At 42.5% G+C, this 13,647-nt stretch overlaps 1 protein-coding gene across 1 annotated transcript; it reads right to left on the bottom strand.

Annotated features, from left to right (window-relative positions):
* Positions 1-694: 694 nt before the first annotated feature.
* LOC119725872 (resistance to inhibitors of cholinesterase protein 3-like) lies at positions 695-11,541 on the bottom strand. Its single transcript, XM_038197466.1, has 6 exons — positions 11,365-11,541; positions 7,644-7,736; positions 7,036-7,163; positions 5,048-5,270; positions 2,800-2,937; positions 695-1,420 (listed from the first exon to the last, which is right to left on the bottom strand). Exons 1-6 carry the CDS (start codon positions 11,507-11,509, stop codon positions 1,125-1,127), a joined length of 1,023 nt encoding a protein of 340 aa, XP_038053394.1. The 5' UTR covers positions 11,510-11,541; the 3' UTR covers positions 695-1,124.
* Between the last annotated feature and the right edge of the window lie 2,106 nt (positions 11,542-13,647).

Genomic DNA, 13,647 nt, shown 5'->3' with positions numbered 1-13,647 from the left:
AAAAAAAAAAAAAAAAAAAATTGCCGCACCACTTTTGGGGCAAGCTCCATACCAGAAACTGGAGACTTTTTTTTTGGCCTTACTCTAAATCGGCACAAAAATGTTGGGTAGCACATTGTTTTGAATTGATGTGAACCAGATATCAGTACTCAAGGTATGGGTATCGTTTCGGTTTGCGGTAACACCATGTGGTAATAACTACTGCTTAGAAGATATTAGTTCTGAAAAGAACTTGTCCTGCTTATTATCAACTTTGCTAAGTAGTTTTTTGTTCTGTTAAGAACAGTCCTGCTGTAAGTTCTAAACGAACTTGTCTTTGGTCTCAACGTTTCGACTAGCCTGCTCTAGTCATCGTCAGGAGACTGCCTCCTCAGGAGACAGTCTCCTGACGATGACTAGAGCAGGCTAGTCGAAACATTGAGACCAAAGACAAGTTCGTTTAGAACTTACAGCAGGACTGTTCTTAACAGAACAAAAAACAAAAAAAAACTACTAATAGCAAAGTTGATAACAAGCAGGACAAGTTCTTTTCAGAACTAATATCTTCTAAGCAGTAGTTATTACCACATGGTGTTACCGCAAACCGAAACGATACCGATACCCCACCATGCAAAGCCTCAAATCTTATACTCAAGGTATGCTTGTTTACAATCAAGAAAATAACTTCATAGAATTGAATGAATTGTCGGGCTTGTGACTTTAACCATGTCATATTTTGATTTTAGTCGGGCGCTGCGAAGATCGCAAAATCCTCATGAAGTTTTGAATAGGACCTGGCGGTCTATGCGTTTATATGTCTGTGACTCTAACCGCGTCATCCTTGTTTGTTTGTTTGTTGTTTTACTCCAATCATATCATCCACCACATGTCATGTTACCTTTGCCGACTATCTGAGAAACGCAAAGTGCACCAACATGACCAAGGTCAAATTCTTCAAAATTAAAAGCAATGCCACAATTCCACATCTTAAATATCAATCTCCTCACATCAGCTCCTGTATATACATCAAATTAGGAATTGCCCTTCGCCGACGTATAAATCGGCCCCAAGTCACATCCTAAAATTCATTATTTAAAGCTGAAGCAAATAACAAAACCAAACCAAACCACAAAAGTTCAAGCGTATTAGCTCTCTCCCCCAACGGCTGGCACTAGTCTTCTACGCACGGTGTCGGAATGCTCCATACTGGCCTCTCCAATGACCTCCACATCACCCCCCTCCTCATCAGTGGTACAGTCCTCATCGTCATCCTGCCTAGTCTTCTTCACCAGCCTGGGTTCCTCCTGTCCCGACACATCGCCGTCGTCATCTTCGGAATCGAGGTTGGAGTCCAAGTCCCCCTCGCCTTCATCGCTAGCCTCCTCTTCAGCATGCTGGATGGGACGGTTGAGAGAGTCGGCCAGATCTGTCGGCACTGAACCTGGACCAAGAAAAAAAATGAACTTAACAACACTGCCTTCCAAAACAGTGTTAATTTTTTTTGGGGGGGGGGGGTGCCATTGATGTGACACGTTTTATTCTTCATTACTGGGAAACTTCACAGGCATGCAACTGGGAATTTAGAAAAACAAACAAGGAAATTCCAAACCACACAAGACTTTGTGCAGTGTTTTCCAATTTGTAAAGGCATTCATGAGAAGTAAAAAAAACCGGACGAAATCAGCGGATCCGAGGAAAAGTTGCATGCCTGACTTCAGTTACTTGCAATGCAGATTAGGCCATGTCCTTCTTTTTGAGGATCAGAAATTCAGGTGGGCAAGCCAAAGTTGAACGTCCTCTAGCTAGCTCTAGCTATATCGCCCTCTCGTGTCCACATACGGCCTACCTGTGAGCTGCTCGGTGACCTGGCTCATTGCTATGCCCATGCTGTTCATCATCCCTATCATGCACTGCATGGACCAAATGCGCAAGGCTCTACCGCCCTCTATTGTCCAGACATGACCTACCTGTGAGCTGCTCGGTGACCTGGCTCATGGCTATGCCCATGCTGTTCATCATCCCTATCATGCCCTGCATGGACCAAATGCGCAAGGCTCTACCGCCCTCTATTGTCCAGACATGACCTACCTGTGAGCTGCTCGGTGACCTGGTTTATAACTTTGCCCATGCTGTTCATCATCCCTATCATGCCCTGCATGGACCACATGCGCAAGGCGCTCTACTGCCCTCTAGTGTCCAGACATGACCTACATGTACCTGTGAGCTGCTCGGTGACCTGGCTCATGGCTCTGCCCATGTTGATCATCATTTCCATCGTGCAGTGAATGGAGCAAATGCGCAAGCTTTACCGCCCTCTAGTGTCCAGACATGACCTACCTGTGAGCTGTTTGGTGACCTGGTTTATTGCTATGCCCATGCTGTTCATCATCCCTATCACGCACTGCATGGAGCAAATGCGCAAAGCTCTACTGCCCTCTAGTGTCAAGATATGACCTACCTGTGAGCTGCTCAGTGACCTGGCTCATGGCTGCGCCCATGCTGTTCATTATCCTATCATGCCCTGCTTGGACCAAATGCGCAAGGCTCTACTGCCCTCTATTGTCCAGACATGACATACCTGTGAGCTGCTCGGTGACCTGGCTCATGGCTATGCCCATGCTGTTCACCGTCCCTATCATGCCCTGCATGGACCAAATGCGCAAGGCTCTACCGCCCTCCAGTGTCCGGACATGACCTACCTGTGAGCTGCTCGGTGACCTGGCTCATGGCTATGCCCATGCTGTTCAGCATTTCCATCGTGCAGTGAATGGAGCAAATGCGCAAGGCTCTACTGCCCTCTATTGTCCAGACATGACCTACCTGTGAGCTGCTCGGTGACCTGGCTCATGGCAATGCCCATGCTGTTCATCATTTCCATCATGCGTTGCATGGAGCGCTCGGTGTCCTCCAATCGTTTCTTGAGGGCCGCCACTTCGTCTGGAGTTCCCCCTGATGTATCTGACGAGAAAACGGTTTGAGAAATTGGTTTTAGATTCATAGTTGGGGAATTCCAATTTAAAAAAAAAAAACTCAAACATGTCAAATGTGGCTGAAGCCCCAAAATTAGGACTTCTCCGCATTTAGAGCTATATTGTACACAGCGATGTATGCTAAATTTTCTGAGAACTAGTTATTTCCTGAATTTAAAATTTGGACTGTTTTTTTTAATCTTCAACTTGATATTCCATATGGAAGCTACTTAGTTAAATAACCAAGAAAATGTAAATTCTGTACCTCTTGTCTAGACATCTGATTATCTGGTAATGTTAAAGAGAAACCTGAAGAGAGTTTGTCCAAGACGACTGCCAGATTTTCATGAGGTCATGGTCATGCACCTTTGACCTTTTTTTATTTTCCCTGGTTAATAACTTCATTGCGGGAAGACTCCGGCGTGTCCAGAGAAGGTGTTCAGAATCTGCCACAAATTCTGATACAATGGGCCTGTGGGCTCCGTGCGAGAACAAGCGAGGGCGCTTTTTTGCACATACAATGTACATACTGGAATTTGTATCCTTGTGGAGTCATTTCTTTGTTCTCGTGTACTAAAATTTTAAAATGTGAAAACCTAGTTTCAAAATGTTCCTATTTTAACCAGAGTTAATTTCCTGGGCTGAAATTCGGATTAATATCCCTTACTTAAAGGAAATGTACAACATTTGCTTTTGCTTCAATTTTCAGAAATAAATGGATTTGGACGATAAGTATGTTATAACAAATATAGTTACACTGACTTGTTTCATGTTTTGAGCTCGTAGATGCTGGAAAAACCAAGAAAACCAATCATATTCTTGTAGTCTGGTTCCCTGACGCCACTTAAGATGAACTGGAGCAATTTATAGACTTTGGGGAATTGTAAGATCATGAGAATCAGTCTAGCAGGCATGAGAATCAGTCTAGTCTTCACAGGTGTGTCATCAATTGCAAAGAAAACGCAGACGAACAAATATGAAAAATTAGGAGCACTTTTTGAAAAAAAGCCAGTTTTCTCCAACGCTGGTCAGCCGACCAGCGTTGGAAAAATACACTTTTTCTTGAAAATGTCAGCACACCAGGAGCCACAACTTTACAGGATGCTTTAGACTGTCATTCCCTAACAATCCAGTAGGATATTTCGTGATAATTTGATCCTTTCGTTTTTTGATGTTTGCAAATGTTGTATCTTCCCTTTAAAATACTTCAATTTGCGACAGATCAACACCTTGGAAATTCCTACTTTATGAGTAAAATCCATATATCTATCTGGTGACAACCTTGTGGAGACGTATTCACCTATGTCTCCATAAGGTACATGTACATGTAGTGAATTACAGCGCGAAGTACGCACAACTAACTTTTCCGAATGTGTGCAAAACCATAGCCGCTTCGCATGATCATCGGGTGCCTTCGGCAGTGCTTTCGATTGTCTCTCCAAGTGGTCTCCCTTAATTCTCCCTTTCTTACCGTTGTGGGGGGTACTTGTGCATGAACCCTATTGTAGACTAGTCTAGGGGCTAGACGTTGTTATGGTTCGATACGCGATAACCCGCCCCAGCGATAACCCGCCCCAGCGATAACCCGCCGCCGCGAGAGGGCGCTATCACGACCAACCAATTTGGCCCACGAACCTGTCGGAACAACGTCTAGGCCAAGTCCTTGTTGTTGTGTAATGCGCGCGCATCTGTTTGGCAGCGCGCAATTAAAAAAACTCATAGTAGTTCGGAAGCAAACTCTCAAATTTCTTCCAGTACTATAAAAGATGCAGCAAGAATTTGTGCAACTTCACTGGTCAGCTCTTTTGTTGTGTGTAGTATGTGTGGGACAGAAAATGGACCAGATTGCCTGCAGAAGTCGCGCATGCGAAAAATTTTCCCCTATTTTTTGGGGGAGTTTTTATGAGAGGTCCTAGACGTTGTTACTGACATGTTCGTCGGTGATTATTGGTTGGTTATGATTGTGCCCTCTCGCGGCGGCCAGTTATCGCTGTGGCGGGTTATTGCATATAAAACCATGACAACGTCTAGCCCCTAGACTTATTGTAGATAAACTTGTCAGCAACTTATCCCGGATGGTTGATGCGATGCGTCCTTACCTACAGGTAGATCTTTCCTGACCGGTTGTTTCTTAGCCTTGCTGGCCTTGCCAGCTTTCTTGGCCGTGATGCCGGTGTAGTTCTCGGCCCGTAGCTGCTCCGACAGCTGTTTCTGCAGCTGCTCCTGCTGCACGCGCTGCAGCGAGGCGCCGTCCTGGTTGGAGTCCCACAGGCTGGCGCCTGAACCGTTCCCGTTGCTCTTGGATTTGTCTTTCAGGAATATCTGCAGATTACAAAAACACCACAGCTGAACACTTGTGAACAGATCCCACGAAATGAACCTTAAACCCTAACTCCCCAGCATAATTTACTAGGAACCATACCCATTCTGGCAAATTCCAACACCCACATGGGAAATCGTACGCACACACTGTTGGACCTAATTTCTGGAGGTATGCCAAACCCAATGTAAAAGACCATCAGTTTAGGGGTACTGTACCTATCCCAACAGATTTCAACAACACCTGCTGTTGGACTTTGATGGGTTGAGTTCGGTTAGGGTAAAGGACAATCTTTCACGTTAGATTTTCACTGCGCTTGATTCCAATCGTATGACATCGCACTATCACGTAACCATCCGGTTCCCCGTTATCGGCCACCATTTCAGTAGGCAAGCGTTTAATTAACAGCCACATCATGCATTGTAAAGTAAGGCTTATTTTCACTTAAAATAACAGCAAATTCTTTTTCAAATAACATAATGGTCACTAACCATGCTAACTGACTGTGCCATGTACGGTTGTCATAAACATGCCAACCCAGCACTGGGTGTTGGCTCTGCGTTTTTCTCTCAGTTTTTTGCCATTCATCACAGCTTTGAAGGCTTAAGCCCGGTTCATACTTCACGAGAAAGCGAAAGCGAAGCAAAATTCGTGACGTCAACAACACAATCGAAGCGCGTCCACCATTGTTGACGACATGAATTTCGCTTCGCACAAGCTTTTGCGTGAAGTATGAACCGGGCTTTACCTAGTAACTACTGCACGTGGCGCTATACTATCTTTGCCTACTACGATAGCAATGCCAAATTTCAAGAATGTCTATCCAATATGGATTTATCACTACAGGAGAATTACCACCAATGTGACTTGCCCACTTTACAGTGTTTTGTGTAAATAGATTTTGTATTATTAACTCAAGACACTCCATTTTTTTTAACCCAACCTCCCTAGGCTTTTTTGCTAGGATGTAGCCTCAAACCTGCAAAATCCTCCAATTGGCCTCATGGAAAAATAGCAGATAGCCTCAATCCTGCAAATTCCTCCGTTGTTTCTTGAATGTGGTCCATGGAGGGGTGACCACTGCCTGAATCCTGCAAAATCCTCCGGCTATGACTGTCAATAGGCTGAGGCAGAGGCAGTGACATCCTGGAGCAGTGCGGAGGATGTCAAGTATAATCAAGGACTACATTTATGCACAGCTGAGCATAAACAACACAAGGTGCGGCCCAAGACCTTGACACAGTGCGTACTCCGAAATCCGCAACGCACTTTGGCCATGTAACCTCAATCCTGCAAATTACTCCAATTTGCAAAAAGGATTTTGGAGAATTCAGGGCGGTTAGGGTTAATCTTTAACTCTAACCTTCCTAAATGCTCCAAAGTCCTTTTTGCAAAATGGATTGAGGCTATATGGCAAATATGTGTGGCTGATTTCGGAGGATGCACTGTGTCAAGGTCTTGGACCGGACAATTGTGTTATGCTCAGCTGCGCATAAATTTAGGGCTAGATTATACAGCAATCCGCCGCACTGCTCCATGATGTCACTGGCTCTGCCTCAACATATTGACAGTGATTACTGGAGATTTTTGCAGGATTGAGGCAGTGGTCACCCCTCCAAGGACGACATTCAAGAAATAACGGAGGATTTTGCAGGATTGAGGCTGTATGCATTTTTTAGACAGAGGCATGTTGGAGGATTTTGCAGGATTTAGGTTGCATCCTACCAAAAAATGCATAGGGAGCTAGGTTTAATTTTTGTATCTCACCCTGTACATGATGTACGCGAAGTAGATGACAATGCCCACAGCGTACACAGGAAGTACTGACCCCAGCAGCCCGCGACCCTTGCTGGACGCTTCCTGCTTCTGCTGCGCAAAGTAAGAAGCTGGATCCGCTGCTCGTTGAGAAAATAGGAGGGAAATTGTATACAGAGAGTTAGGGTTATCTGAATAAATTAGTATTTGATTATTCAAAACTACCATGACTGTATTTGACTAAATATTTAAATATTTGAATATTCAAAACTCACTGATGAAGTTTTACATTCGCCAGCTCGCAATTTGAAGACTTAATTTTTGTTGAATGCTAACCTTCCCAAATCCTCCAAAATCCTCTTTGCAAAATGGAGGATTTTACAAGACTGAGGCTATTATGGCAAAAACGTGCGGCTTATACTTGAAATCCTCAGCAATGCTCCAGGATGTCACTGGCTCTGCCTCAACATATTGCTGGAGGATTTTGAAGGATTGAGGCAGTGGTCACTGGAGAAATTATGGAGGTTTGTGGAGAATTGAGGCTGTATGCAATTTTTACATGGAGGCAGTTGGAGGATTTTGCAGGATTGAGGTTGAAATCTACAATACGATGAGCTCACCATGTTTCATGTTACGCTGGGCAGCTCGCTCCATCTCCATGCGTCTTGTTGCTCCTTGGGTCCTAGGACCGTTCCTCATTTGTGGCGGCATTTCTACAAAATGAAAGCCACAATAAAAAAAGTCATCAACAGAATTAACTCCTACCGTTGTCATAAACCATAACCCCTTAGAAAGTGTTTAAAACAAAATCATATAAAAATTTGAAGATTCAGGACTGTTCTGGTTTTAAATGACTTACTGTGCTACATCAAGTTTCACTCCGAAAAAAAAAGATTATTTTTTTCAATTGCTATTTTCCTAGCAATACCAAAATTAATCGCTTTTGAATAAGACATCGAACAAAAAACATCTACCGATGTTTAGTTATTGAATTCTTTACAAAATTTGCATTATTTGCAACGGGACAATAATTCACCTCACACAGCTACATGTACAATGTACATGTATTTGTGCACAAAATGAAAAGCCCTTTTCTGAGGGTTGCGGGCGCCCAATCTAAAAATTACTGCAAGTATTGCGATCCCCCTGGCATGCTGGCAGTATTTATACAGTGAGTTATGTAAGCACACTTTTCTGTCTACTTAATCAACATCAAGAATGACCTCATTTGACCTCTAGATGACCTTTGACCTGAAATATCTTAAGTCATCTTAAGTCCCCCTAGCCAAAATTGTATTGTCACCAAGTTTGGTCGAGATTGAAGTCTGACTTTTCGTATGACAGCACTAAACATTTGACCTAATCAAACTCAACAATGACCTCATTTGACCCCTAGATGACCTCTGACCTCAAATGTGGTCATCTGAAGAAGCAAGACCCCCCCCCCCCCACCCAAAGATTGTTATCACCAAGTTTGGTTGAGATTAAAGTCTGACTTTACATATGACAGCACTAAACAGTTAACCTAACAACGGACACAAACATAAAAGTGTGTATTTGCCTGCAATCGGGGACACCATATTGTCTCTCTTTTGTTTGTAATTTTTAGGAAGACCTCCCATATGTTTTGTACAAGACCGCCAAATTGGGGACCTTCGGAAAATGGGGACCCCGTTTTCCTCTACTGTTCAATATTCCTTTTTTTTCGGGGGGGGGGGGGGGGGGGGGGGGGGACACGTCTCCTTCCTCTTTTAAAAAAGCCTGGATGAGAAACTGGGTTTTTTTTTAACTGGCCTGATTTGTTGCATAATTCATAATACCCAGTAAGTCAATAATCATTTAATGGACGGTTACATTTAACTGGCATAATGCATGTACATATGTACACGTGTACACTTCATGTACATTGTAAGTGTTACACGACAACAAAAAGTCTCTTTAATTAATATTCATAAATACCTAAGACAGTTTACGCATTCCTATTGGTCGAGAGCCCGTCACGTGGCCGGTCTTAAACGGATGATAAAGACATGGCTAGCTGGTCTTAAACACTTTTCCAGTGTCACATGAAATTTGGACTCCCATGAAATCTGGTGCCTTTTAACGTTTCATTGGTCAAACGTTCACATTCCTCCTGTATGCATGCGCAATACTACCAGTGAATCAGTATTTCATGGTCCGAAATTCACACTACACCAGCCCAGCTGCGTTTTGCGCAACATCGCGCAGTACACGCGACGCGCACGCCAATGTCCTTATAAAGTAACGAATTGTGGAGGGGCATTCCATACTATAGTCACAGGGGTGTTTCGTAATACATGAAGTAAATTGTTGAACAAAATGGTTGGCAACGTCTAGTTTTTTACTTGTTTTGATTTTTGGACCGAAAAGATTAGTTTTTTTGACCGAAAAGGTAATTATGAATGGGAATAAATATGTGTTCGGTCGGTATTAAACACTCTGTTTAAGACCGGTGTGAGTCTGGATGGGTGATTATTACCCATCCAGACTCCAACCGGTCTTAAACAGAGTGTTATAATACCTCCCGAACACACATTTATTCCCTTAATTTGCATGCAGATGTGGATCAATAGAACTTATGCACATGTACAGGCTTAAATGTACACAATGCACACAGTACTGGGTCTATAGGAAGCTGAGTAACACATGTATACATATTACTGGAGATGCTTTTAACGGTCATATAATTATTATTGTGTAGTACCATAGCCTACGTACATAAAGTAGCCTAAATTGATTTTGCCCCTTATTCCACCAATCAAATGACAAGTATCTGTATGTCAGTAATATAAATGTAGCTGTGCCAAGTTATAAATATCAGTCACGTGCACTCATGCTCAGTGTAAGCATGAGTGCACTCAACTGTTAAAAATGGTCACTTGACTGATTTTGACTGAAAGGACAACACTGATCACTGCACAGAATCATGTGTGTTTGATGGGTATATAAGTAATTGTCTAAGTAGGGAGTCCAGCTAACCAACCTTTCTGAAATTTATATCCGAAAGCGTGTAAAGAATGCGTATTATAAATCAACTGTTTCTGCCGTTTTTGTTCAGCATCAAATTCAACATTTAAAGAGCAATTGTGTGGTTAAAAGATCCAAAATTGTAGGCCTATTCCTGCCATTTTTACTACCCTTGTGGGCACCGTCATTTGGGTGTAATATTCAATGAAAATTCCGAACGATCGGAGCCATTCACCGGTTCATCAACACCTGAGCGCGGCCATGGTGGTGGCCATCTTGGTTTAACGTCATAGTCTCGTTTGTTTTGCCGATAACTCACGAGATATCACAGGGTTTGGAAATATGATGCCATCATCTTGTAGGGCAAGACATGCTCATTATTCTGATGGAGGACACAGTGAATTTGGCTGAAGTTACAGCAGAGTAATTTTTTTCATTTTCTGAACACTACAAAAAGAAACATTTTTCTTGGATTTTCAAGTTATACAATGTATATCCTCAAAATACATTTACATGCATAGCAGTCGATAAAATATGAGGTTTACCACTCGCATCACAGTTGCGGTACTGGAACCGCAACCGATAGTGCATGAAACAGTCATCGGGTGTTACGCTTCCGCGTGACGTCATGCGCCAACAGCCAGCGCAGCCGGCAAAAACGACTAGTTGACAGCGCGCTGTGCCTGGTAATCGACCGCCATTCATTGTACACAATTTTTTGTGTGCACAAACCAATTGCGGTCCTGGCCATGCCTGCAAGGTTGTCAGGTTAGCGGTTATTCCTCCTTTTTTCACCGCAATTGTAGGCTGAATCTTCATCGTGGATCGTTTTTTACTTCAAGGACCTGTGTAATGGTTATTCCAGGCAAGTTTGGGGTGAGTTGCAGTTGCAATTACTAGTGTGTAACGGGGACAAAATTGAACATTTTCCAAAAATGTTCGCAATTTTTTTTGGGACCTGCCTACGCTGCTGGGTTACGTGAAAAATTAGCTCCAGCCCTAAATGACAACCCAATGATAAAATTTAGGGCTGGGTAACTCCAGCTACATTTTCTTTAACAAAACACTAGGCCTAACAAAATTGGAAATGTTTGATTGTTTCTCAGTCATGTCAGTCCTAGATTCATGTCTTAATATCAGTTTTGCAATGACTGACCTTCACTGAGATGATATATGAAGAAAACAGTGGCGTCAGGTTGCGACATTTTTTCCATGTTTTGTTTTATTTCAAGTGTAGGCCTACCAAAATACCATGTATACTGTACAATGTCATTGACTTTGCCCAGTATCCGGACGAATACACGTAGCAAATCGAGACAAGCCAACACATTAATTCATCAACGGATCTTTTACCTGGTGTTTTCTCTTTTTCTCCTTCTACCGGCTCCGATGATCCAAACCATTTTCTGAAAACGCTGCTGAAAATTGAGGGGTACAAAACGAGGTTGCAGATGATGAGCACAGTAAACACGAAACACATCGTGTGGTAAAACGCCATCTTGAAAAATTCACTGGGCCAAATAAATAAAAATATTTGTTACCCGATACGCGATATATACGGTGGCTGATTTCCGCCAAGAATACATTTTTTTTTTATTACGGCGTTATAACGCGATAAATAATTTTATCGCGTTATAACGCCGTATTATCGCGTTATAACGCGCTATTATCGCGTTATAACGCGCTAATTTATCGCGTTATAACGCCCTAATTTATCGCGTTATAACGCCCTAATTTATCGCGTTATAACGCCCTAATTTATCGCGTTATAACGCCGTATTATCGCGTTATAACGCGCTATTATCGCGTTATAACGCGCTAATTTATCGCGTTATAACGCCCTAATTTATCGCGTTATAACGCCCTAATTTATCGCGTTATAACGCCCTAATTTATCGCGTTATAACGCGCTATTATCGTCCTTACATTGTACTGTTTAAGTGAAATTTTAACGGGAACCTCGTATTTTGAGTTTAGTAGGAAGGGGCGTAATCATACATGTCGCCACTACATTTTAAGTTAAATGGAATGGAGTTTGGCCGCCACCATGCATTTAAGTTTTTATCAGACTTGTGTTTTCTTAAAAAGAAGTGGTTTTCTGGCTAGTAAAATAGCAAGGAAGAACCGGTTTTGTGCAAGCAAAATTCAGGGAATAATCTGTTGATATTAATAACTTGTTGGAAAGTTCCAAGGTCATTCCAAGAAAGTTGCCGCCGTGAATTAGGGTTTAAAACATGGGAGGGGGATGGGATTTGCTATCAGCATCAGCAGGGCCGTTCCTCATTCTTTTCTTTTTATGGGATGTATGATAACATTGGAGTACGAGGGGCTCTGCGAGCTGATGAATCTTTTTTTGAAAACATTGTGTTTGCAACCAGCTAGGGAAGATTTTCGTTTATTTAAGACTTACAAGCACTGGTATGAATACCTGTGTAGTTATATGACTAAACTGCCTAGAGCGTATTTTTTTTAGGTTTTTTTTCCCTTTTTTGGAAATTCAATACGCATATAGGGAGTAAAATCAGTTCCACTGCTGGGTTGCGGTGATGGGTGGGTTATAACTTGTCAACACATAGCGGGCCCATTAGATTGGTGATAACCGGAGAGCGGGAGTTTCAAAAAAAAACTCATCCGGTGTTTAGGCGACGCAGGGACTGGTTTGTGTACATGTGGTTTTTGTTTCTAGTTCACTTAATGTTTTGATTTATACCGGTGATAATATGCCGTCCCACCTGTTTTTCTTTTTTGTGTGTCGGGGGAAACAGTGCATATTTTCTGTGCCCTTTTTACACACTTCATCAGTCACCCTTTGTTTAATTCTTTTGTACGTATTTACTTTATTGCTAATGATGGTAAAGAATATTTTACGCGTTAGCTTTTCTTGTAATGATCACACTAAGTGGATTCCTTATTTTTAATTTTTATTTCGAAATCCATGCCTAAATGACCATTATGTTAGTTCTGTTCTTCAAGAAGTTCCAAAAGGATTTGAACGTTCTCCTCATCCAAGTTTTTTTCTTGGTTGGATGGTGGAGATGGGTTAATCCTTGATCGGACCAGGCCATCTTTTATGTTTTTTTGTCGTTTGTATGCCAGGATGGGTTGGGTCGCAAAGAGTGCACTGAGAAAATCATTATCGCTGATCAGATTCCAGTGTTTCAGAAGGGCCTGCTTAAGAGCTGGGTGTTTAATTTGTGGGTTGTAGGGTAAAACAAAGACCAGCGGGATATTCTTTTCGGTTTTTACACGCTTTTTAGATTCACGCGAGTTTCGCCTTTTTGGGGAAGAAGGGCTAAATCTTCTTGGTTGCATCCGCGTTTTTGTAGTTTGTCTTTGAAGAATTCATCCTTCTCCTCAAATTCTTTTGAGTGTGTGCATAAACGGTCATATCTCATTATTTCTCCCTTAATCAAACCGCCAAACACTGACTCAGGGTGGGCTGAATCTCGAGCAAGATACTGAAAGGTATCAGTTTTTTTGGTTGCTACTCGAGTATCCAGTTTCCCTTCTTTTTTGAACCGTTCGCCTTTGTAGATGACGAGGTCGAGGAAGGTGACTTGACTGTTTGAAATCTCTGACGTGAACTTGAGCGTGGGATGAATTTGGTTTAGAGTTTGGACGAGGTCACCGGCTTGG

Source organism: Patiria miniata, unplaced genomic scaffold (assembly GCF_015706575.1).
Source record: "Patiria miniata isolate m_02_andy unplaced genomic scaffold, ASM1570657v1 HiC_scaffold_19, whole genome shotgun sequence".
Lineage (NCBI taxonomy): Eukaryota > Metazoa > Echinodermata > Asteroidea > Valvatida > Asterinidae > Patiria > Patiria miniata.
Note: the sequence above shows the minus strand (reverse complement) of the source record. Positions and strands in the feature narration are given on the sequence as shown.